This window comes from Protomyctophum bolini (genome assembly GCF_963924005.1).
Source record: "Protomyctophum bolini genome assembly, chromosome: 18".
In the NCBI taxonomy this organism is placed as follows: domain Eukaryota; kingdom Metazoa; phylum Chordata; class Actinopteri; order Myctophiformes; family Myctophidae; genus Protomyctophum; species Protomyctophum bolini.
The window spans coordinates 16,308,982-16,336,462 of NC_137879.1; the positions used below are offsets into that span (position 1 = coordinate 16,308,982).

The 27,481-nt window shown below is 42.8% G+C and overlaps 1 protein-coding gene across 1 annotated transcript in view; it reads right to left on the reverse strand.

Moving 5' to 3' along the window:
- LOC308333176 (protocadherin-15-like) overlaps positions 1-27,481 on the reverse strand; it is a 199,704-nt gene that overhangs the window by 87,145 nt on the left and 85,078 nt on the right. The window contains exons 14-19 of the mRNA XM_080789372.1: positions 26,912-27,046; positions 16,058-16,207; positions 15,646-15,737; positions 14,856-14,957; positions 5,605-5,737; positions 5,193-5,272 (exon numbers count right to left, since the gene is read on the reverse strand). Of these exons, the coding sequence (XP_080645498.1) occupies positions 5,193-5,272; positions 5,605-5,737; positions 14,856-14,957; positions 15,646-15,737; positions 16,058-16,207; positions 26,912-27,046 (692 nt within the window). The remainder of the gene's footprint in view (positions 1-5,192; positions 5,273-5,604; positions 5,738-14,855; positions 14,958-15,645; positions 15,738-16,057; positions 16,208-26,911; positions 27,047-27,481) is intronic.

Genomic DNA, 27,481 nt, shown 5'->3' on the forward strand with positions numbered 1-27,481 from the left:
TTTATGCAGATCTAGGTGATGATCCAGTCTGTATGTATGGCTATCCAGGGTTTGATGAGGTCAGTGTAGTGATCTTCAGATCACTACTAGTTCGGGATGTGTCCGATAGAGCTGAACACCAGCACTTCTGAATTAAGTGAGTATGAATGTAATTGTACAGTTAATTCCTTGTGTCAATAAATGGTGTTTTCAACAGTTGCCAGTTAAGCTCATTGATACAAGACAATATAATGTTGTTTGATCTGCGTTCTCAATAACCACACCAGACCAGACCATTCAAGTGATTGCTGTAATTTAAAGTTCTCTATAACCAGCAATATGTGAGTGACAATGAAATGTATCAAATAAGTAATAATTCAATGTCGGACTGCCTCTTCCATGGGAAGAGAGGGAGGAGTGTACGATAGAACTGAAGATATGGCATTGCAAAGCCTTCTCTTAATGGCTGATATGTTTAATTAATGTAACGCCCAGATTATGAGACGTATTGTGTGCAAAGTATATATTTCACTTCCGGGGAACACGAATGCACTCGGAGAGATTCATGGCAATCTCTCAATTCGATTTTTAAAATAAGTTGTGCAAATGGAAAGTTACCCTCTGGGTAGCCTCGGAAACCCAGGCGTTTTTATTTCCAGGGAGGAAAAAAAAGTCTGGGTCCGAGTCCACTTCAATTCGGCATAGAGTAGCGCAAACATCGCTCACTCTCTGCTGATTTCTGATCGTCTGCACCTTTGTTAAATTGACACACACACGCACACATGTACACACACACACACACACACACACACACTCCTCTCTCTCTGTCGCTCTAAGTAATTAGTCTCATGTCGCGCAGCTGCGCATAGTTTCTCCCGGCGGATCCTGCCGGGAGCTGCCTATGCCATAGAAAACATAGGCGAGTTCCAGGCTACCCTCTGGGTGATGCCTGAGGAAATGCCATGTGGTCAGCAATAACATGAGGGGTTCATCTTTGCTGATCATTAAGTTTCATGGCAAGCACTAAGCTATATGACATGCATAGATATTGTGTGTGTGTGTGTGTGTTGTGTGTGTGTGTGTGTGTGTGTGTGTGTGTGTGTGTGTGTGTGTGTGTGTGTGTGTATGTGTGTATGTGTGTGTGTGTGTGTGTGTGTGTGTGTGTGTGTGTGTCCTGGAACACATTATTCTGATGCCCTTGAATAGCGAATTAGATTGCCAGATGACAAAGTCCAGCCCAGAAGTGTTGCACTCTTTCTGTCTGGCGCTCTCGCCCATACAATTATTTTCTTAGTTTTAAGGGTAACTGTTGTATAATTGCAATATTACACTCGAGGGTGTGGTTTAACGTGATTATTGTCACTGCAGTGATGCTTGCGGAACTCGACTACATCTCGTTCCTGACCGCATCACTGTCGTGGCAATATTCACGTTAAACCACACCCTCTCGTGTAATATTGCTTAATTATACACTCTGAAGCCTTTCCCCATAATATATGGTCATTTGTATATTCTACCATTGCGCACTGTATAAATACAAGAAACAACAAAATATCATCATTTCATCTCCAAATGGAGCATTTTCTACTCCAAAATCGGTTTTATGTTTGTAAAACAATAAATTGCCAAATAAGATATGTGTGCATAAAACATTCAACAAATGATGCAGAGAGAGGAATAGACTGTGTGTATAGTGTGTACTGCAGTTGTATGCCTGCTGCATCACGACCAGTGCGTAATCAAAGCCCTTGAGTCTAATCAGCTGGTGCTGGTACGCTACGCACAGACCTAATTTGACCATCCTTTGGGCTATAACTGTATACCTAATGACCCACCCTTGGAAATCTCTAGGCATATAGAATTGATCCATCACAACCACACTTGACTCAGCCCAAATACTTTGTCGTCCAATGGGATGGAAGTGGCAGTGTTCCCACAGCGGTGATTGGACGTGTCCCACTGTCTATCAGCTTGGTTTTCATCTGAACACCCAAGGAAGGAATTTCAAGAATGCATACGTCGCATCGAGGTTGGTCTTATTTGAAAGAGCAGAATCTCCTCTTCGTTTTGATTTGTTCGGCTAGCTTACTGGAAAGTGTTTCTACCAGAGTTTGAATGTTGGTTGTTCTTATGTAAATATTACACACTATTTTTTTAAATGCTTATAAATTAGACTAATGTATGGATGAAAAATACAATAGCAGCTGATTATATTATGCTGTAGGGCCCCTGGAACAGAATCAACATTGAAATTGTAGTTTGATTTAGTCTGTATTGATTTATTGACCTCTGAACAGCTGTGCATCTGGCTATGGGAAGCCGGGTTCCCATGTGTGGTTTAAGTGGATAATTATACATACAGTACATACTGTACAATACAAGGAAGTACTTTATGTGCAATCCCAAGCCCCCAGGGAAGCTCTCGACCCTACTGTTCAGAGCAGGGACTACAGGCGGACCCGTGCAATTATGACGAGGAAACCCCGTGCCGATGGGGTTTAACATTGAGCGCTCGTTTGCACTTCCGCATTTGGTGCCCAAAAGTAGACCGTTCTACCGGATGATTCAAAACGCCACTGAGCAACTTCCATCGAAATGAATAGCAGGGGCCGGGGCAGTCCGCACTCTATCCTTTATAACTCTATGGTACAATCACGACTACCTTTAAAAGCCATGAACTACCACTACATCTATCCAGTCACGGTTTCAGCAAAGACTCCATGTAATCCGTGAGTTAAGATCATTATCTTGCTCCTCATCTTCTGCTATTATTGTACAAAAGCATTATTTATCCTATTCTGTTGTACTGTTCTGCATTTTTCTACACTACTACTGTCCATGCCCAACAGAAACAAACTTTTCATTGCTTCTAAGATCATCAGACTTCCTATACACACACTTTCTGAAATTAATAATAAGGCCATCACACGGCTAGCACTTTCAATATCAAAATGAATGATACTGATCACCCCCTGTATCGCTTCTTTAAGCTCATGCCATCTGGACAAAGAAACTTGCCATGGAAAAAGATAGGATTGTGCTGTACAGGGGGGACCAACGTTGTTTGTATTGTCTTGGTGTCATGTGCTATGTGTTGTTTTTGATGTGGGTGTTTGAACAGACTGTGAAGACAAATATCCTTCGAATAAAGATTATTATTATTATTACCATTTTTTAAGCTTAACCATGGAAACTCTGGTGGTGTCATGCACTCTGCATAGCTCTGCATACATGTTTTTTTACAACCAAAATCTGGTTTTCTTTTTTGACTAAAAGAGGGTGTTTGTATGGTGTAATGTCACACAATCAAAACCTCTTCAAAGACGAGCCACATACCTGGTATGTGGCTGTCCCACAATGCTCCGTAATCCATTCAGAGGCTCAGTAATATGCGTGCATACTAGGTGTATAACGTCTCTGACGGGTGGAAACATCCTATGTCCAAAACCGTTACTTTTCAGTATAGAGAGTATGCGCTGCATGACATCATCATTATACCCGGAAATTATGCGGGAACGCCTACTAAGTGGCAAAAAACTACTTTCTGCCTTGACAGCCCATAAATCCAAACAAAAAAGTCCTATCTGATTGTATTACTGTAAACGACTTTAAACAACGTTAAACTCACTTTGCCACTCACTTAATTCATGTTTAGAAAATATCAAAAGTATCAGATCGAGCCGTGTTTCGAGCTTGCGGATCTGCTACTTGTAATGCTTTTGTGTGACACTGTAGCATTATTAACACAAAGCTTGCTAACGATTTCCTCAGCCTTGGAAGCTCGGATGCTACTGCTGATAGCATTGGTGGAAGGAAAGGAGACATGAATCTGACCGACTTTAGATCTGTTATGATGGTGTCCATGGGAGCCGCCATGTTCCGACAGACACTACACAAAAGACGACCTCCCCTCCCTGAAACAAACAGGAGGGGAGGGGAGGAGGGAGAAAGAGGAGGAGGGGTGGAGACAAGCCGATCGGATGTTATGCAGTGTGATTCTGTTGACTGGAGTTGTATGTACGCTCGCATGGGCACCGCCATTACGTTTACAGAAACTATTCTACACAATGCGCCCCTCCCGTCCTGTTTTCAGGAAGGGAGGGGGAGAGGCTTTTTTTATCACGTGATCGCAGTGTTGTGGGATAAATCGGGGCTGCTTGATCTATTGTCCGGGTGTGTAGAAAGGCGATTGAAAGTAATCAATAAAAAAGTGCTCGAAACGTATAGATACGTGTCTCGCATCGGACGCATGGCTAATTAAGAACGTATTCATACGCAGATCTCCATATATGGATATATGTCAGAACATTCTGGGCTCTCATCAAACCCTGTACACTCAAGATACTGCCCCCGTTGCCACCCTTAGATATCCATACATGGAGTGGGTGCGGGGAGCAGAGCAGAGAAGTGTTGCAGGGAACGGAACTGAAAAGTGAGGGAAAGAGAGCAGAGAGAAGAAAGCAATGATCTATAAAACACACTAAAGTGAGTGGAGTGAACGAAAAAGAAACAACAGAGAGGGAGAGAGAGTGAGATAGAAATAGATACAGTAGATAGAGAGTGACAGAGAGATGATTAAAACTTGAGCTTCAACCAATCTGGACGTTTGATGTTTCCAGCATGAATGATTTTGAAAGCCCTTCACATCTGCATTCTAGGGATGCTTTGATGGGCTCACAGGAACATGATAGTGACACAATGTTCTCAGAGATAGTATGCTTGAATACGCACACACGCACGCACACACGCACGCACGAACGTGCTGCTGAAGTTTAAACCGAGTAATACACTCTCTGGATGTCATCTTGAATGGTATTAAAAACGGCGGATTTCTGTAATCAGTAGCAGCTGTGTTTGGACGGACGCGCAGATAGTATGGGAATCAAACAGGTGAATTTAATCGAGATTCATGTGTACCTCTACACATCATCACACATCACATTTTCGTTCACAGGAAGTAATTACTTATTGTCTGTATTACTATTATGTGGTTATTATTTTTGGAATAACTTTTGTGTAGTTAAGGGGCTCGGCCAGTGGTTAACATCTGTAAATATATGGAGACGTGATTAGACATCAAAACGTCATCACTGAGCACGGCGATGAGAGCATGTCATTCCCATAGTGGTAGAAAAGTCGATCCCACATAAGATGTAATGATACAAAGAATCACAGCCTTAATTGCAATGTTGAGAGAGGAAACAAGTACTTACTTTTCTGTAAGAGTAAAGTGTTGAAACAGGTCACCACTCTGGATGGTGTAGGTGATTGGGTCCCCTTCTCGATCCATTGCCTGCACGCGCGCACATGCACACGCGCGCGCACACACACACACACACACACACACACACACACACACACACACACACACACACACACACACACACACACACACACACACACACACACACACACACACACACACACACACACACACACACACACACACACAACACAAACATTATTATAAGTTGTGAGTGCATCAAACCACTATCAGCAAATGTAAACATCTGTATATGAAATTTGGCCCCCCTCACACACAAACACACACACACACACACACACACACAGAAAAATATGGGTTGTCGTATATGGTTAGAGCGAGAGAGAGAGAGAGAGAGAGACCTGCAGATTAAGCAGCGTAGCTCCAGTTCTCATCGCCTCGCTGATCTCCAGATTGTAATGTTGCCGGGGGAAACTGGGTGGGCTCTGGTTGTTAGGGGGCAACACCTCTATGTAGACTGTAGTGATGGAAGACCTGGAGACACACACACACAAATCATGTTAGGGGGTGCGTGTGCGTGCCGTTAATGTAGAATTGCAGTCAGCATGAACCAGGTCAGAGTTGAACTGCTTTCATTTGTGTGCATCATAAGTCACCGTACACTGTGCATGGTGTACTAGGTGCATTATTGCAGCCCAGGCAGGTGTCAATGTTCCCTCCACGGGAATGAAAGGATGGCTGGACGCACCGCTGAACAATTGGCCATCCCTTCTCTTTCTTTCTTCCACTGTTCTAACCATCCAACATCCCTCTCCTCTCCTCTTTTAACCATTTAATGCACATGAACCCTAGCATTGCTCTAGTTTTGGTGGGGGGGGGGGGGGGGGAAACGTTTGGCGAAAAGAGCTTGCATATCTGCAATTGTTTTGGTGAAGAGGGCGCCCAGTATAAAGTATATAGGGTCAGGGAGTATAAGTCAGGTCAACAAAGGCCAGACATAAGGCACATAAGATCTACAAATGTACAGTATATAGTATTTAACTACAACTAAGATATATTACTGTTGTGTACATGATGCGTCCATGAACATTTGGACCAAACCAAATCACAGACAGTGAACCACACACCCTCTTATGGCGTGTCTCGACAGCTTAGAGATCTGTTATACATATAACGAGGAGCGCCGCCCCCGCACTGAGGGACGGCGGTTATAATACTAATCATTTTGTGAATCAAATAGCCTGTAGCCTGCAGTGGACTGTACATTGTGTGGTCATCATACACTACAGAATTATATGGATCGGTTGGTGACTATATGACGTTGATTAGGCCTAATGATTAGGTTATTAATCGCATCCAGCTGGGTTTAACGAGATGGCAACTGTTTTCGTCATGTTGCAGTCTATCGTGTGATAATCCGATTGATTTTTAAAACATTTAGCATTATGAACTGAAGCTCATTTGGTGCGCCGCAAACCAGAGGCCAGCCAGCGGTATAAACATTAAACAACCACCCCACCGTTCACTTCTCTCTGCCTGCGCAGTCACTAGTAATCCATTCCATTCCCACTCCACTCCTCCGTCTTCCTCCTGTCACAAGTGAATCACCATAGCGCAGCCCTCTTCATAATAAATACATACTTGTAGGCTATATAGCCTACACATTACACAAATAACAGAACTGCTATTATAATAACATTCTTGAAAAAATCACGGACAATCACAGAGCCTGAGGCTCGGCCCGGCCCGACTAATTAGCATAATGTTTTGGGCCCGACCCGGCCCGAAAATGTCAGGCCGGGCCGGGTTGGGGCAGAAAATGAGAACTCTAATAAGGAGGCAGAATAATGGACAGAGGACAAAAATAATGAGTTAGAAGAAGAGAAGATGGAGTGTGTGTGTGTGCGAAGGAGGGCAGGGGGGTAATGGTTGAGGATTGCGTTAAGAGAGGGCGATGGAGGTCAGGAGAGGAGGGGGATGATTGGAGAGAGCGGCGTTATTGGAAGGAAGGAGAGAGAGTGACGACAGGAACAGAGAAGGGGAGAATAATGGGGAAAAAAGACAAGTGTAAGAGAGAGTGAACGGTCTATTATTTTACTTTGGAGTATAGCTAGTCGCTGTTTGTTTTTGCAGCCCTCTGTGCTGTGTTTAGCTGATCAATATCAGTGTTGAGTCAACAGCAGTGGGAGTCGTGGCCTCTCTACACAAAAGTACTTATCACCTTCTATCTTGTATTGAGTTTTTATAAACTTTCTTTTGATCGCGTCAATTTCGTTTACTCTGGAAGGGTCCTTAAAATGCAAGCTATGGGACTTTTGGAAGTTGGTACTATTGATTTCAGGAATGTTTGCCTACTGTTTATTATGTCCTATGTTGAACAGGTTGTATTATGAACACATATTCCACTGGGACTATAAAGTCTATAATCCAATATCAATCAAGGCAGGAATGAAGCCAAAATAATGAGAAAAAAATACCTGGTCCTTTTAATTATCTGCTCAATTCGAATGGTTAAGGAAGCTAATTGAATGTTGATGCTTGGAAGCACTTGTAATAATTTGTCTAACAACAAGGCAAGAAATTCTTCCTTGGCCGTTTATTGGCTGGCAACAGAAATGGCTTCTGAGGATATCAATTAGAGTTTAAAAGTATTGCTTCAAAAGAGGGTGTTAAGATGAGAAAAACAACAACTCTGTGTTTAAACTAAGTTACAGCCATCCGCATATAATGCATTTGCTGTTTTTTAGAATTACCCAACGTCTATGCAGCGGTAATACCATTTGGCTAGCCGATGGCATACCTTTAAATGTTGGTAAGTCTTGTGCCTCTCATGATTCAGAATGGCATATTTGATACCATTAATAAACCTGGAATACATTCTTTCATTTTAAATTGAGCCCTGTAGATGTGCAAATCGTGGCTGCACTAATACTGTATGGTGTTATACTGCATAATGTGTAACCCCTAAAATTCTGTGGGTCTTGCCGAGTCTAATGATCATAAATGGAGTATTAGCATAGCAAGGTTTTTCTCAAATCTTTAAATGGATGGAGTCATTCCAGGCTTCACCATGGTATCCATCATTTTATTATGTCAGGCTAGGGAACAAGAAATGTGCCTTCCCCCAAACCACAAACAGTATCTCAGGTATGAATGCATTAAGTAGTATAATGCCATATTGGACGATTTAAACCCTAAATATTTTGTTGACTGGGGGTCTGCCAGGGGTCTTGACTTGGTCTGCTCCTTTTTTCCCTCTTTGCTGAAAATAGCTAATCAAGCTCACGTTACAACCGGTTGCAACTGCTACTGTATTTCCTGAGGTTTGCCTCATAAGCAACCATTGATCAAATGAATAGTACTGGCACAGGGTAAAGGGAATATGACTAAGGTTAAAGATGGGGTGCCGTGAATTCTTTTCCACCCTAAAACATGACCATCAGGCATTATTATTATATAAGGAGGAATAATGTTTTAAAAAAAGTGAACAGTATTTGTTAAAATGTCGTTTTTATGTGGACATGCCCACTAGTTCATTAGGTATGCCTGGTTTCCCTGGTGGGTGGTGATGGGTGGTGATCCACCTGAACTGAATCTGCACCCATAGCTGTTATTGTATGACAAAGGGGGAGGGGTTTGGGGAGGGGAATATGTTGTGATGTCACTATATCACTGTTTTTTTCATTGGCTCGTTTGACTGTCAAGGTTTCAGCCTCCAGGAAGAAAACCTAAATACAAAGGGAACTAATGAACTACTGTCACCTCATAAACACATGAAAAACTGGGAAAAATACAAAAATCACAGCACACTCAGGAAATGGAGGAATGGGGAATCGAGTGTTGCTTAAGTGTTTAGTAAGGAAGCCTGAGATGGACTGCATTTGGAAAAGAGTATTGCTTAATTAAGGCTATCCGCTGCGAACCACAGTTGAGATTACACAGTCTGACAAAGTCATTTTTTGGCCTTGAACAAGCTGATATTCATTGACATTTTGACAACTATTTACTACTTACTACTTACTTACTTACTTAATAGCTTGTCACCATAATTACTTATAATTGACAGAAGCATTTCCAATCTTGTAAACAGCTTGTGATTTTTTAATTTAATTTCTTAGTTTATTTGTTGGGTACCCATTGATGTGTTTGCCCTCTGGCAAAATGACTGCCTTATAATGGCAAATGAATACAAACAAGTAGCGAGTTGGAAGGAAAAGCCACAATGAATGTCAACTTTAACTTGTTTTCCCATGATCCACAATGATTCACCCTCAACTTGTGAACACAATCAAAGCAGATAAAACACAGATAGCATTCTCAGTGGTGATGATACAGACCCTCCAGCTGTTCCCCTCACGGCAACATGGAGACAAACAAGTGTATACTTGTTTGTGTCTTATGGCACCACAGACATGTTTCGTAGTAAATTCGTACCAGGTTGATTGGCAATTCTGTGTGTGAAAAGGAGTTCAGAGGAGAATGGCCAGACTGGGAAATTAACAATCGTTACAACCGAGGTATGCAGAAGAGCATTTCTGTAAGCACAACACGTTGAACCTTGAGGCAGATGGGCTAGCAGCAGAAGAAGACACCATGTGCTGCTCAATCCTGATCAGCTTCCAGTTACTGTTAATCAAAATGACTGTTTTACACCTGCAAAGTGCAAACCTGTGATCGCCAACTCAGGGAGAAATCAGTATGGCTGATAGTGATATCAGAGATTGCTGACCAAACTTTATTTTCTTTATTTATTATTTTACAGATAAACAATGTGAAAGCCGAGATTCTTTTAGTGGGTCCCAAAGGTTTAAGGAACCAGTTTCAAATCTTGCTATCAGCTCTGTCAGTAAAACCTGTGAGGGTGTGATCTTGGATGTCGATCCTAACTTCCAGAAGCACAGAACGTATGTCTCCAAGGCTGCCTTTTATCATCTAAGGACTACATCTAAAGTTAGATGCTTCCTGACAGAGTCAGATTTCAAGAAGCTGGTTTGTGCTTTTATTGCTAGTAGACTTGATTACTGTAATGCACTTTTTACTGGTCTGAAAAAGGAGGTGTTACATAAACTTCAGCTTGTTCAGAATGCTGCAGCCAGAGTATTGAACGAAAACTAAAAAGTTTCTCTTCACCGGCTCCCAGTAAAACAAATAATTAATTTAAAAATACCCCATGCCTGAGGCAGGACTTTGGGTGAGTTTCATCCAACGTTAGTGATAGAACAAAGAAATCGCATACTCCCACTCCCTGCAGTTGATGCAATTAGACTGTCTTCACTGGACCATTCTCACATGAGAAGAGAGGGAAGGGGACTACCCCCCCTCCCCCCATACAGGTTGAGAGAGAGAGAGAGAGAGAGAGAGAGAGAGAGAGAGAGAGAGAGAGAGAAAAAGAGAGAAAGAGAGATTTAAAGTAAGGACACTGATAGAGGGAAATAAAGAAGGAGAGTGCAAAAAGAGACATGGCAATAATGGATGAAGGGAGAAAAATAGAGGACGAGCAAATTAAAGACTGGGGAAGAGTACTGAATCATGATGGGAAAGAAAGAGAGAAAGAGAGAGAGAGAGAGAAAGAAAGAGTCACAGAAAGGGCACTGATAAAGGGAGAGAAAGAAGGAGAGCGAAAGAAGAGAGGAAGATGACGGATAAAGGGAGGGAATAGGGGGAGAGTAAAATAAGGAGTGAGAAAGAGGACCTGATGTCTGCTGTTCCCACTAATACACACACACACACACACACACACACACACACACACACACACACACACACACACACACACACACACACACACACACACTATGTCTCGCCAGTCATTAGGTGTCTCGATAAATCAGCTGTGAATGTTTTCGTCCTTCAATATAAACAACTACTTTCTTTACAACCCCTGTGCTTTCTACACAGGAGACTTTTAGGGCATGGACCACAATCAGAAAATCCACTTTGTTTGGCCTGAAAAGAAGCCTCACGCAAAAACACTTTTATTAGTTAGGTAACATCTACAAATGAGGCCACAACCTCCCGTTGGAACCTTGCCCAAAGTTTAACACCACAGAAGATGACAAAAGAAGACCCATGGAAACAAACACCAAAATGCAGAGAACCACAAAAAACAAGTGAAGAAACGGTAAAACACTGCTATTGGTCTGCACAGTTTCTACGCGTCACAGATCTATGATCTATGTATCATTAAACTACAGTACGTATCCATCCATCCATCCACCCATCCACCCATCCATCCATCCATCCATCCATCCATCCATCCACCCATCGATCCATCCATCCATCCATCCATCCATCCATCCATCCATCCATCCATCCATCCATCCATCCATCCATCCATCCATCCATCCATCCATCCATCCATCCATCCATCCATCCATCCATCCATCCATCCATCACTTCGTTTGTCTGTCTTCCCATTTATCTACCTCTCTCCATCTCTCAATCGATCTCTCTATCTCTCTGTATATCTATCTATTAGTCTGTCCTGAGTCTCCTGACAAGACGTTTTAGAAAGCCGATATAAGCCAGTCTAGTTTCCAACCATTTTTAGCCCTAGGGATCTTCAGCTTCTTCATCGCAAGAACCCGAACTTATAGTCTCGTCCTTGCCATCCACACATTAACATATATTGTCACTCATTGCTGCCTACCTGCCTCCTGACTGTGAGCTTTACAAGGCGAGCTGTAGGGAGATATGCTATGGTATGTTTAATCATCTTTGTCGGGTGGAAACCTCATATATCCAAAACTTTTCAGGATTCAAATAAAATAAATAGCAAAGGTAGCACATCTACAAGCAAATCACTGGTTTCCTTTAAAGAAAAAGGTCTGAAAATGCACCTGTGACTGTCTTCAGGTCAAACTGAGAGAAGGTGATTCTGCCCCCCCCCCCCCCCCCCCCCCCTTGCAATTAATTTATATTCCAACCTGTACATGTAGATTTAATCTGTTTGAGATATCTTAATTATTTGTTGTCACTGTTGTTATCAGTGTTGAAACTAACGCCCTTATATTAAGTTACTTTACATAACGAAACTATACTTTGCTGTAACTTGTAATGAAACTTTTAAATTATAGTTACTGTGTTTTCAATGGGTGAGTTAGTAGTTACCCACCGTCTGCTTCTCCTGCCAGTGCAGTCTGTCATGTAAACTGACATGGTGCGCTGAGTGTGCTCCCAGAGTGAAACACATTCCAAATGAGAAAGAGAAATTATGGCTTCCACAGGACATAACGTCATCATAATGACGATGATTGGTCAACATAATGGGTAACATAGGGTAATTACGTTAGGCCTGTCTGTACATGGGCAGGGCATCAGTATTATATCGATATCATTAGACTGGTGTCTGTTTTTTAAAACCTTTATTTATTTATAAAGATAAGAGGTTTCTCCACGGTAGCGACCATATAATCAGCCAGAGGGAAAAGGGAGTCTAGGGAAAATTGGAGACAGTAAGACATCACTGGAAGCACCTCAATCTGCAAGGTTTCACTGCTCATATTGATCTGGCTGCAGCTGGGCATCAGCTGACAGAGAGCAATTCCTGTTTTGACAAATGCTGTTTATTAGGGTCTGAGGAGATACAGGGAAAGGAGAGAGAGGGGAAGAGACATAGGGCTCCAATTTCGCCGCCGCCTTTACCCGTATCGCGGCCCGCAATTCAGCTGCTGCCCGAAAATTACGAAAATAGGAGCTTTCTGTCCCTTAATGGTATTTTCGTCCAGCATCTTCTTTGCCGACACCGGTATTTGCGCCTAGATGTGTGGTCATGGGCGTGCTGGCACGCTTTCCCCTAAATTGCTATTTTGGTCAAACACATTTGGGAAAGCGATTTTTGCATTTTAAAAGCACCCGTAAACCGTATGCCAAATTAGTTTGGTAAAGAGCGGCGCGCACCGCGCCTCAATGGAGATCTGCGTAGTGCAGGCTGCATCAACTCTCCTTATTCTCCTATGCATCTCTTTGTAATTTTCCTATAATCAGCAGAAGTGAGTGCCTGCCACTTCCTTGTGTCCTTTGTGTTTATATAATTGTATAGTCAAAGAAGTTATTTGTGCCAGGCGTGTGGCGTGCGCGATTCCATTTGCTCATTCAGTTCATCACCCCATAGCAGCAAATGGGATTTAATAGACGTCTAAATCCGAACTTTCCGAAATTCCTTTGCGCTTCATACCGTTCCGTAGAGACGGCCACGCACGATCTATATACCAAATGAAAGCCCTAATTTCCTAGTTTACATAAAACTAGCGAGATTTGAACGGCACGTCTTCTAAATCCTGACAATTTTCTGTCAGGATTTGCGACACACACACACACACACACACACACACACACACACACACACACACACACACACACACACACACACACACACACACACACACACACACACACACACACACACACACACACACACACACACACACACACACACACACACACACACACACACACACACACACACACACACACACACACACACACACACACACACACACACACACACACACACACACAAATAATAATTGAAGTTGTGTGTTATCATAGTCACATTCAAGACATTCAGTCAAACATGAGCACACAAACATGTCTTGCACAAGGGACGATTCTGCTTTCAATAATTACACAGACATGAGGTTTGGAAACAGAGACAAGGCTAGGCAATAGCATTTGAAGCAATTTCATCAACTGAAAATGCCGTCTTTTTCATGTGTGGCATCAAGCCGCAACTCAGATGAAAGCACAGCATGGTTAGGCAATGTGGGGGCTTAGCAGGCCAAGAGCAACACATGCCATTCCATAGTGCTCTTAGCATAACTTCAAATCCACCCTCTTAGGAGGAGATGCCCGTGTTGACCACATAAATGTTACAATAATGGCATTCCATCCATGGAGAATGAAACAAGAGGAATCCTTGAAGATGCTCGCAAGGTCCTTACATTTCTATGCAATTGCAGGCGCCACTATAACAGCTTTCAAAATTATGTCACAATCCTCACACTTAACACATGTTCACACTTATAAAGGTATACAAATGCAAGATGAATTGAAGAACAAATTGTAAAAACGAGGTCAGATATTCAGTCTCAAAGAATGTGGCAGGTGTTTCTCTGCATGCTATAGTGGGATTGATTTACTCCCCCCCTCCCCCTGTAGTTCAGAACCACTTAATTAAAACGTATAGCATCCCAATTCTGGGGCCAACCTTTGACTAAAATAAATAGCAGATCTACAATCTCACAATGAATCGCAATGGCAAAGATATAGGTCTAGAGTCAATTAATTTGCTGAATGTGTTGAGATGGTGTGTCATTTACTTCCTGCTTATTGGCAAATGTCGACACTGTGTCATTACCACTCTGCTCTCTGTTACCTTATGCTCACTTCTGCTCTCTCTGTTAGTTACAAACATATACAACTCTCTTTCACAGTGTTTCTGAACCCAAAAACTAGGGTGCTCTGTGATGACATAAATATATAAAGATGACAAGAGTCTGAACACTCTGTAAAGATGGAAATTCCACCTCACACTCGTACGCACGCACGCACGTCGCACGCACGCACACACACGCACACACACAAAAGCAGGCACAGAAAATTCTCTGTATAGCGGGAGACAGACACAAAAGAGACAGACGAGGTCACATACCTCCTATCAGGTTCAGATCCATTATCTGTGGCTTCCACGGTCAAAGCATAGTTCCTTCCCATAGTTAATTCAACCTCCGTTGCCACGGTGATGACCCCGGTGCTGTAAAGACAAAGTAACATTTATTATGTACATTTTGTATATATGGCATAAACATAATAGTCTACTTGCCAGAATGTGAACCTGGACATGTTGAGTACACCAACGTTTTATGTTAGAAATGTTTAGTATAGGTCCCATGTAGAAACTGCCGGATGCTAACTTGAGCAATGCTCATAATTGTCATATTTAGCTTAAACCCATTTAGACCTACATTTAGCCCTACACACACCTGGTGTGTGTAGAGCTTAAGCTTGCTCGCAGGCAGCTGACGAGAGTGTAGCTTGCTCGGTAGCTGTCTCTCGTTCATTAATTTGTTCCACCTGTGTAGGCTCTCAGAAGCGCATTGAGTGTGTGTGTGTGTGTGTGTGTGTGTGTGTGTGTGTGTGTGTGTGTGTGTGTCACTGTGTCTCTTCTTCTGTCAAGCAGGACTTTCAAATTATTGTAAACACAACATGAACATAGTACTCTTATTATGCATATCGCATATTTTCAAGTAAAATAATAATAATAATAATAATACATTATTAATATATAAAAAAAAAAAAACCTGAATGGTTCAAGCCCATTAATTAAGATTCGAGTGCCAACCTTGACTCAGGCTCATTAATATTCAATAAGAGAACAGTCAATCCCCTGCAGTAATTAGTATAAAACACGATATAATGATGCAATGAATGACAGTATTTACATGTTGTCCATGAGGAAGTGTCCCTGATCTCCGGCTAAGATCCGATAGGTCACCTCACCATTGGGACCGCCATCATCATCTACTGCAGACAGCTGCATGGACACGCACACAAAAGAAAACGTACACACACATTTGAAATGTTTATTTATGTCCACATAATGAGAAGTACAGGAATACCTTGTACAAAGGACATAAACACTGCCAGTGCAGTTTGACAGTGGGAGAGCAGCCAGTTACAACGTGCATGCAATGGCAAAGCATTGTTACATACACGCGCACACACACACACACACACACACACACACACACACACACACACACACACACACACACACACAGGCATGCATGCATTATGGCAGCAACAGAATATCATCAACAGAGGAAACAGAGGTGTGCGTGCGTGTGTTCCTACCTGTATTACAGTTTCTCCAGGCGTCATATCAGTGTAGAGGTTAACTTCATAGGACACTTTAGAAAACGTTGGTGTGTTGTCATTAGCGTCCAACACTGTTATCATCACAGACACTGGGACACTCAGCTGGACCCCATCTGATGCTTGTATCTAGAGAGATGGGGAGGGGGGGGGGGGGGCAACTATTACTTACTTGCTCTTTCATACATTTTCCTTGCTGCAATTTTCTTTTTTACCAGCTGCCACGTAGTGGCTGCGGTCAATAATAGCTTGGGAAAATTGCGACCGGTAGCTGACACTGGTAGTCGACCGGTAGCTGACACTGGTAGTCGACTGGAGATCCATCTGCTGCGTGTTGCCAAGCCTGCATATTTCCAGCCTAACATGGATTCATTCACAGTTGCTTGCCTGGTTTGCTTATTTCTGCCACGACAGTTGGCAACACTGGCAACGGGCCACCATGTCATGATTTGTCAGGATCCGAGTTGGCTTTGTCCGCGGCGTAACCGTCTTCAAATAAATACTTTAAGAAATGCCTATGAGGAAAATGAACGGCGATTTATTTTCCGGGTCTCTCGAGGGGGCGGGACTGCGACGCTCTATACTGTAGCATATGAAGCTGTGAATCTCTTAAGCCCGCTCCACACCAATGATTCAACTCCTTGCAACATGCAACTACTTGCAACCATTACCAACCAACAACAATGCAGTGAACCTATGACACACACAAGCGTGCATGTACACAGACAGACACAGACATCCATTAAGTTAAAGCGCAAATCTTATTAAGCCCGACACACAATGTGTCAACAAATCACGCAGTCACGCACACACGCAGACAGAAACAGAGAGAGGCATACGGAGCACCTATTACGTAGCATCTCAGCAGCATTGTGGTTCTTTGCCATTTTTTTACTATTTTGAGAAACATTTAAAATAGTTCAAATCTACCAAACCACACCAAAGGGTCGGTCGGGACAAAACAGTTTATAAGGTAAACCACACCAATGCAACTCATTGCAACAATCAATGAGTTGCATTGGTCTTTGTTCATATAATTCCTTTTAATTGTTCCTACTTTTAATCATTACTGCTTACAGCCAGACAAACCCTATTGGACTCAAGACCAAGAGACAAAGAGAAACAAAGACAAATTGACTGGAGAATGACAGAATTAAGAAATCTGTTTGGATTCAAACTCCCAGAGGGAACACAAATAAAGGGCAAAATGGGACTTAAGTGTATTACCAAGAGGTACCACGACCATGGCAACAACTGGAGAGAAGAAACATGTCAAGTTGGTGTTTCTGGAGAGAAGAAAATGGCTAGTTTTGAATTGCAGCCACCTGCAGCCTAAAACTACACAGACAGCAATCAAATCTCAAGAGGATTACCAATCACAGACAATCGAGCACTGCACTCACTGGCCCTGGAATGGGCAAATGAGCTGAACCTAAGGTTCAGATGGTTCGATGGTTCACGGACTTCACGCAAAGGCCTCAGTGGGTCACCCACAACAGATGACTGGCCCAAAACTGTTACCAACAATTTGTACCTCAATGTATTTTTGAGTGGTGCAACCACTCCTACAACCAACAATGTCCATGTACCTGTGTACCTGTGTACCTGTGTGTGTGTGTTTGAGCACGAGTATGTTACTTATTTATACCAGTAGAGGTCGCCAGAAACAGAGAGAGGGGTAGTGCTGTGTCTCTAATGAATGAGAGAGAGAGAGAGAGAGAGAGAGAGAGAGAGAGAGAACGGGGGGGGGGGGGGATTGCACCACTCAGTTCACACGTGTGTGATTTTTTTCTGTAATCCTAACTCACATGCAACCTTAAGACAAACCAATAGCTGGCCCGCAGTTTATGATGAATGACAGTGTTTTTAATCTACGATATTTACATTTTCTCATCTATCAGTGTATTTAATGGTCTCATACATATCTTCTCTCACTCTCCCCTGTCTCCTCACAGTTTAATTTCCCCGGCTGGGCTCTCTCAATGATTACGGTTCCACGCTCCCTTGCAATCAATACACCAAACCCACCGCAATTTCCATTGCTACCATCCATATCGCTGTGTGTATGCATCAAAATGTGCACTCATTTACTGAAGTACATTTAACTCAAGTACAATTTTATCAATTGGTATTAACTGCATACATTAATATAGTTTATTAATGGTTTCAGACATTTCTCGTTTTTTTTTTTTTTTTTAGTTGTCTCGTGTAATATCAATTTTTCTTTGTGGTTTTCACCTTTATTTTATATTTTTTTTATAGAGGGACAGGCAGTAGGCTGACAGGAAATGGGGAGAGAGATGGGGGGGTGACATGCAGTAAAGGCCGTCGGGATCGGGAGTCGAACTCGCCAAAGCATTTCCGGGGGTCCCCAGCCAAAAACCTTGAGAACCCCTAGTCTAAAAGATAGTAGCTATGCTGTAAATGGTGCATTTAGTGCTTCTATCCAAAGCGCTTACATAGATTGTACATTTTCCATTCACACACACACACACACACACACACACACACACACACACATTATGCAGATGAAAACTGTCTGCCTTCTGACAGTGTGGAGCAGGCACTGAGGCACAGCTGCTTTTGGCCACAGTGGGGACAGAGTGTGCCAAGGTTAAATGCCAGAAACACAGAGGTGATCACCTAGTCCTATAGAACATTTCCCCGGACCCCACATCTAACAGCAGAAGGCGCTGCACTGAAAGAAGTCAGTGACTTCACACTTTTGCTGTGAGAACCAACACATGGCATCGATCACCAGAACGGCCTACAACGTATACCTACGTGGAACGTACTAAAGAACCAACACATGGCATCGATCACCAGAACGGCCTACAACGTATACCTACGTGGAACGTACTAAAGAACCAACACATGGCATCGATCACCAGAACGGCCTACAGCGTATACCTACGTGGAACGTACTAAAGAACCAACACATGGCATCGATCACCAGAACGGCCTACAGCGTATACCTACGTGGAACGTACTAAAGAACCAACACATGGCATCGATCACCAGAACGGCCTACAACGTATACCTACGTGGAACGTACTAAAGAAAGATACAGAACGTCCTACACATATACCTACGTGGAACGTACTAAAGAAAGATACAGGGGCGGAAAGTAGTAGCCCATATGTGGCTTAATGTTATGGAGAATTGAGATGACTGAAGACGACGCTGGACAGGCTTGTCCAAGGATGACCTTGAGAGAGACTCCCATGGATGAGTTGATTTCACCACAGTTATCCTGTTCATATGAGACAGATGGCTGTATTTTGTGTGTCTTAAGTACCAGGTCTTATTCCCTAACTTGAGTAAACTAAAGACCTGGAGGCGTGATCAATGCCATTTGGCTATTCTGAGTGGCCAAAGAGCATTGATCACGCCTCCAGGTCTTTAGTTTACTCAAGTTAGGGAATAAGACCTGGTACTTAAGACACACAAAATACAGCCCAGAGAATTGTACTGTTTGGGTGGTTTCCAGGTCCTTCTCGGTAGACATTAGTCTCATGTGTCGGAGAAGATTACAATCTCTCAATCTGCGTTCGCAGTATTCTCATTGCCCTCAACTCATCCAGTTTGATCTTGATCAACTGGACATTTTCCAGCTTTATCCTCTAGAGTGGCTCCTTCTTTGGAGAAGAGGTGCCATTGTTGTTGTTGTTGTTGTTGTTACCCTCTCCCCTTGTCCACAAAGTATCTGAGCTGACGACAAAGATGTGAATAGAAGTCCAACATAATCCTACATCCAAAGAGTCCTATAATCACTGCCAATGTTGAAAGGCTTAAATACAAAAGCAGTATGCAAAAAGAGCACAGCCTAAGCAAACTAACTACACGACAGGTGACATGGGAAATACCATCTTTTAAAGTCTTACATTTCCTACCTCTTTCCTACCTACATTCCTACCTTGTTGCATAGATCCAAATTACTTGTACTGTATATAAACAGGATGAGGCACAAACTCTCAATACCCGTGCTGCCTTTCCTCCCCACGTCGCTCTACACGGCACTTTCCAATAAAGCAAGAAACACTATACTGTTGTGTGTGTGTGCATACTGTGCATAGTCGTGCAAAGCCCCACGGGCACACTGCAGCATTTGGCGAGTAAAGCCTTGTTGTTCCACTTACCGCTGTGCGATAAGAAGATTAATATCATAGTTCACCTCTTTGTGTTCAGCTTTGTGTGCAAAATCTACAGTAGCTCTGTTTACTTTACCTACTGTCGCGCACGGCATGCTAAAGCATCAGCATGCGTCAGAGGAAACTGCACGAACCCCGGATACACTGACGAGAAGCCACTTCTAATAATCTCAATGTGAGGGTGTTGGCTGATTGCCAAACGAAAGAGTTGAAGTCCTTTATATAATGTTAATGTTTGATGGCTCATCTGTCCCTCTCTCTCTCTCTCTCCAGTCTCTTATTTAATTTATTCAGCAAGGCTCTCACAATGATTACTGTACTCTCTCCTTTAATTCATTCACATATGCACACAGACACTATGCCATCTTTAAAATACTGTAGGCAGAGCCTGTACACTCAGCCACAAGTGTGTGTGTGTGTGTGTGTGTGTGTGTGTGTGTGTGTGTGTGCTTGCACGGAGGGAAGGGAATGAAAAGGATAGGTCACCACCAAAATGACATTTTGACTATCAATTACTCACCCCATGAAGCCTTGAATTCATGGAGATAATACTTTTTTGCTGCATTCCTGAGCCAATAATCATATATTGAATTCCAATTGAATACAAACAAATACCATATTTTTAACTAAATAAAATACTCTCCAATAACTCCCATAGTGTAATCCAGTGAGGACTACTACTGTCCAAGTTAAATAAGCAAATATTGTAAATATACTCCTCGGAGCCAGAGCCCAAATGAGTCTGTTGTTGACAAGAGCTCTGTGCGGCTGCAGTATTTTAACCGGTGGTATGACACATGTTAACGAGCCCCTGTTAACAATGTGGGACTTTAAAATTCACGTTGCAGCACTTCAGGCAGCAGAGCGTGTCCTTTGGGGAGGCGATGCTGGCTGGCCAGGTGGGGGTGGAGGACACACATCTGGGCTTATCCACACACACTACTGGGGCTCAGCAGGGAGAAGTGGACAGGTCTCCTCCTACTGTCCTCCCCTCTATCTCTTTCTCTCCCTCGTCCCCTCCCTTTCTTCTTCACCTCTCAGCTCTCTTCCTCTCTCTCTCTCTTTCTCGTCGCCCTTCTCTGTTGTAGCTAACCCCCCATTTCCTCTCTTCTCTCCCATCTTGTCCTCACCTTACCGGCTGCCATCCCTCTATTCCTGTCCCCAACCGCCCATTTCCTTTCAGCATTGGATGCTACTAGAATGAAGTAGCTTAACACATTCTGTACAAAATACGTCTGGAAACGTCATAAGGATCAGAACCGAGTGGTACCTTAGACGTCTGTGGACGTCCTAGCGACGTCCAAACGACGCGGGGCGAGATAATAATATTCAGAATTATTCCTTTTTTTTTTTTGGCATTTCGCTTTTCGCTTGCCGTATGCTAACGCTCTGTGCAAATATTGGCTTGTCATTGACTCCCATGTTAGCGCGGCGGAAAGAATGACTCGTATCTCCTCATCCAGGGCGCTCTCCGTGGTGATGAATGGATCGATATGCTGGCGCTGCATTTCTGCTCCTCATCCGTCTCTCCCGCAAAATATGAACGCTTTTTGGAGTTTATATAAATATATTAAGATGATCGGGGATATGAGCTCACTTTGTCAAGTCAATTTTTTTAAGAAAGTATTTCCGGTTCATGGCTTTCAGAGTAAAAGCGATCACTACTCTGGCGACTACTCTGGCACCCCGGAGCGTCTATTTTGATGCACTTCCTGTACTAGATGTGTTAAAGGCAGAGTATGTGATATTCCTTTGTTAAAATAAGTGTTGAATAATTCTAAATTCTGATCAATGTTATAGAGTGTTTGTTCAGTAACAGGGGTCTCGGTAACAGAGGTGTCCTTGTTTTTCTTTAGGGTTTCCCTGTCTCTCCCGACCTGCATTATATGCATGTGATACCAATCTCATACAGGATACTAGCCTGATTAACAGTCTGCTCAGTGGAGTGGGCTATCGTCTGGAGCCAGGCTAACAGAATACAGGATAAACAAGTGAAATTGGAAGTGATGACACAAAGAAATGAGCAGACAAAACTGGAAGAATATAAAATTGAAGCTTTAAAAACTGATAAAAACTTGGTTGAACATTTTGCTACCGATTTGAAATTAGTTTTGTTTATTAAAGAGCTGGATTGGAGAGATGGTGGCACCATCTCTCCAATCCAGCTCTTTAATAAATAAAACAAAGAGGGGTCCCACCGTGGGACACACTCTATAGTCTAATACAATATCAATATAGAGCTTTTAACAAAAATGTTTAGTTTTGACCAAAAGACAATTCCTTACCCTACCTTCAAGTCTTTTCTATTAAACACAAAACATGACTAGAAATGCAAACACTGCAAAATTGTTGAAAAGATGTGATTAAAACCACAAAACAATTGGACTTTATTATAGTCTGTGGTGTAAACTATCAGTTCTACTCCTCCTTCAGTATGTGAGTGTACAACACGGCGGGGTACAACACAATGTAAACTATCAGTTCTACTCCTCCTTCAGTATGTGAGTGTACAACACGGCGGGGTACAACACAATGTAAACTATCAGTTCTACTCCTCCTTCAGTATGTGAGTGTACAACGCGGCGGGGTACAACACAATGTAAACTATCAGTTCTACTCCTCCTTCAGTATGTGAGTGTACAACACGGCGGGGTACAACACAATGCGAGCTAGTTTCTCTCAGACCGACACTATAAGCTAATTTAAGTACAGTATATCTCTCTCTCTCTCTGGTCCTCATTCACAAAGGAGAAATACGCCACAGTGTAACTGATGCGTACACAGATGCGTGTTGATATCGTATTTATCCGTCCGATCAAGCTACGTTGAGAGGACGTGTTATTCAGAGAAGCTGGTGTAATCACTTCATTTGTGCGGATCGCTGAGTGTATCCTTTCTGCATTTTTCCCAAGCGATTCGCCTGGTGTCGCCAGGAAATCTCGAAATACGTCATCATCATAGCCTGCACAGATGATTCCCAAACTTTAAATTATATACAACAGCCGCGATCATGAGCTTGTAGAGCAGTTAATTTTGACAGGAGGGTCTCTGCACGGACAGATCTTCAAGCAAACAGTTATATACTATATAATTATAAACTAAACTTGCCAACTTGGCACGCATTGCTTCACTCCTTGTTAAATGAATCTGAAATGTCAGAATGTTAATAAGTTAACTGATGTTACAGTTTCACTTTCACTTTCACATAATGAGAAAGAAGTTAATTACTGTTCACCACACGACCAAATGCTATATTACAACTCGGCAATGATAAAAGCCCTTACTGATGAATGCACTGCAGGGTTATACAAAAAAGAAAGAACAATTGCACACTCGTCTGCAGAAGTAAAATTGATATCAGATACTTTTTTTTATCAGAGCTGCATTGATTCATGCAGGGAATAGATTAATATCATCTCACTGTCATCTGTCTGAATGCCATGTGAAGAATGGATTAGTTCTGATCATGGACACGTAGGCGTATAGCTATTTAAATGTTCAACCATATACGGCGGGTAGCCTATATCCTCTTTGTCAGATCCTCTTTGTCAGCCTGAGTGCAGGTTCATTGCATGCGGTCGTCATATTAAAATGATTCGCGGGACATTTGTCACCAAACTTGATTGATTTCATGATGAGATTAATGTAGTAGCCTACAGCGAAACAGCCTACACAGCTACAGTTGCCCATATTATAATTAATTAAGGTGAGCTGGCTTAAAACTATGACTGGCCGAATTGCACGCGCTGATGCAATAATGCTGGTCCACTGGTCCAAAGTAAAACTATCTAAGTTCGTTCCTACCATGGATCCTATATGTGATCGTTGCAATTAACACATAGACTGCTACAGGTTCTAGCGGACCAAGGCTTACTGGTGCTGAAGGCTTAACATGGGCTTTTTGAACTTTTTGGGGGGCCCACAGCGAGGGGCCTCTTATAGCGAGAATCACAATCGCATAAATAAAAAGAAAGCCCAACTTGTCCACTTCAATTTAAAAAAAAAATTATGATTCTACCATCTTCCATTCTGGAGATATTGACCTTTTTCTAACACCTGCTTTTGCCTGCACGCTGCTTGTGAAAAAAAACAACAGAGATATGGAGGCCTGAAGTTGACAGACATTTCAGTTCAGTTTTTTTAGTTCAAAAGACCGATATAAAATTGAGCACAAATAATATCCTATACAAACCATATACCGAATGAAAGCCCTGAATGTCTACTTTTAGGAGGAAAACAGTACACATTGTACACATATACAGTTTGTCACTAATTGGCTATTGAATGCAGCTTGCGCCCACCAGAGAACTTTAGAGAAGGCATGGACCCGAAGAACTATTATTCACAAAATAAGGCCTATAGCGACATGTACATACTATATACCGTATGAAACAGTAGACTCTCTGCTTTCATAAGAAAAATACCACCCAGAAAAATCACACCCCTGTGAAGTGAGCAGTGCAATTGCACTGCTCACTTCACAGGGGTGTGATTTTTATTATTATTACAGTATTAGTATTTTTCTTATGAAAGCAGAGAGTCGACTGTTTCATACGGTATATAGTATGTACATGTCGCTATAGGCCTTATTTTGTGAATAATAGTTATTCAGGCCCATGCCATCTCTAAAGTTCTCTGAAAAAGATAATTTTAGAGAGCATGGACCTAACAACTAAATATTCACAAAATAAGGCCTATAGCGACATGTACATACTATATACCGTATGAAACAGAATACTCTCTGCTTTCATAAGAAAAATACTAATACTGTAATAATAATAGAAATCACACCCCAGTGAAGTGAGCAGTGCAATGTTGCACTGCTCACTTCACAACATTGCACTGCTCACTTCACAGGGGTGTGATTTTTATTATTACGAGTAAGACGCGCGAACGCGGAAGGCGAACGCAGATCGTAAATTGCAATAACAATTAGAATAAATTACAGACATGATCTGCAGGGTGTCATAGTTAGTGCTTGGACCACGCCAGCTCCATATATGGTCACAAAAGACGCCATCACACTCATGTCACCATGACTCAGCCATAACCATATAAGGAGTCCCCAAAGCAGGACCACGCCATCACACTCATGTCACCATGACTCACAAATCACTCAGCTCCATATATGGGCACAAAAGGGCCAGGTCCACATATACAGTAAGCGGGACAGACAGACACACACACACACACACACACACACACAGACAGACAGACAGACAGACAGACAGACGTGATCTGCTAGGTCTCATAGTAAGTGCTCATTGCATTCGCAATTACAGTATTAGTTTTTTTCTTATGAAAGCAGAGAGTCTTGATGCACATTATCTGATCATAAAACGGACTTGGAAACTTTCTTCAATCGTAGCCCCATATGTGCCCTCTCCCTACGCTCATTGAACTCATTCTGTGATTCGAGCTACAAACAATCGCAGTAACGGGGGGGGGGGGGGCAACTAGGCTTTGAGGAAATGATCTTGCATAATCAACATTATTGTCGATTGTCGTGTGCCGCTCCAAACATGTCCAGACATACCACTAACCTCATCGATCCAGTCTCGCGTATCTATAAGGTGAGACGCGAGACTGGATCGGATTGTGTCTGGACATGTTTGGGAAAAAAACAAGAAAAACAACGAGATGGATGCGGCAGCAGAAGCAGCACGTCAACGTATTTGGAAGAAAAAAAACGAGAAAGCACCACCTGTCGTTGCAAGACAAACACCCGTATGTTGCTGATAGACAGATAATAATCGATCCGATTTTGTCCTGCCGTTCATTTTATCACATTAGGTGCAGGGCAGGCTGCTCGACGGTGAGTTTATAATAGCCTGTTGTAACGAGAAAGGGGGGTGGATTGGATGGTTGGATGCCAGCAGCGCAGCAGCAGTACGGCTTGCGATCAGCGACCAACGTATCATGGCGGGCCCTCGATAATGATGTGCAATCTGTCCATGACTAACTCCACATGTGTCTGGCAAACGTTACGTTATGAAATCAAATGCCGATCGTTGCAGGTTTATATACGGGCAGAGAGCAAATCGCGTTGTATCTTGTTCCGAGAATGAGAGTGCAGGGGGACTCGGGAGTGGGGGGGGAACTGCCAATGCGATCCAAGAGGAAGAGACCCCCCCCCCCCCCACCATTCTCCCTCGGGAGAAACCATGTAGAAACAGGAGGGGAGGGGGAATCGAGTGTATTCACACAAACAAGAGCATTGTCCCATCCATTTTAGATCCCCTGACATCTGCGTTGGTCTATGCCGGACGGCCGTATCCATTACGTCGTACGTCCTCGCATAGACCAACCAATAGGCGGTGCCAGACGCTTCTCAGACCAACACCTCTTTTCAGCAGGGGGGGGTTTTAACTCTTTTTAGAGCCGATCGGTGTTACATTATGAGTTGTCCGGGCGCAAATATAGTTGAACTAAAGTAATCAATAAAAAAACGTTTTTTGGACCATAAAACGTATAAAAACGTTATGCGCTTCTTGCGCTTGGCTATAATAAAACGTTTAAAAACGCTTTCAGCATTCTATGAGTTAAGATCAAGCTACCCTTGCACATGCTTTTTGGTTTTGTCCAAAGCTATATACATTTTGGCAATCAATATTTAAAACATTTTCAGATGTATTAGAAGTGCCCATAGAACCCTCTGCCACTACACATCACAACACCGTACCGTAAATGTGTATGAGTCTTGTGTTTCTCTGTCCAGAGGCTGCAACAGGGTGAGATATCTACTGATGCCAGCGGGGGAGACAGAGAACACCTGAGAGTAGCTGTCCACTGTCATCTGCAGCCGAGGATCCCTGCTCTGTTTGGACACACGCGCACGCACGCACACACACACACACACACACACACACACACACACACACGCACACATGCACACAAACGCACGCACGCATGCACGCACGCACACACACACACACACACACACACACACACACACACACACACACACACACACACGCGTGTGACAAACGCACAGACATACAGACCCATGCAGAGAGAGTGACAGAGAGAAAGAGAGAAAACATTCTGTGTTAATTTATCCATTTCCGTTTAATTCCATCAGTATACTCTCAAGAGACAAATTAACAGGTTAACAACACAGAACAGAGGTTAGAGTTGAGTGAACGGTAATTATACCGCCAACGCTACTCCACACACACACACACACACACACACACACACACACACACACACACACACACACACACACACACACACACACACACACACACAC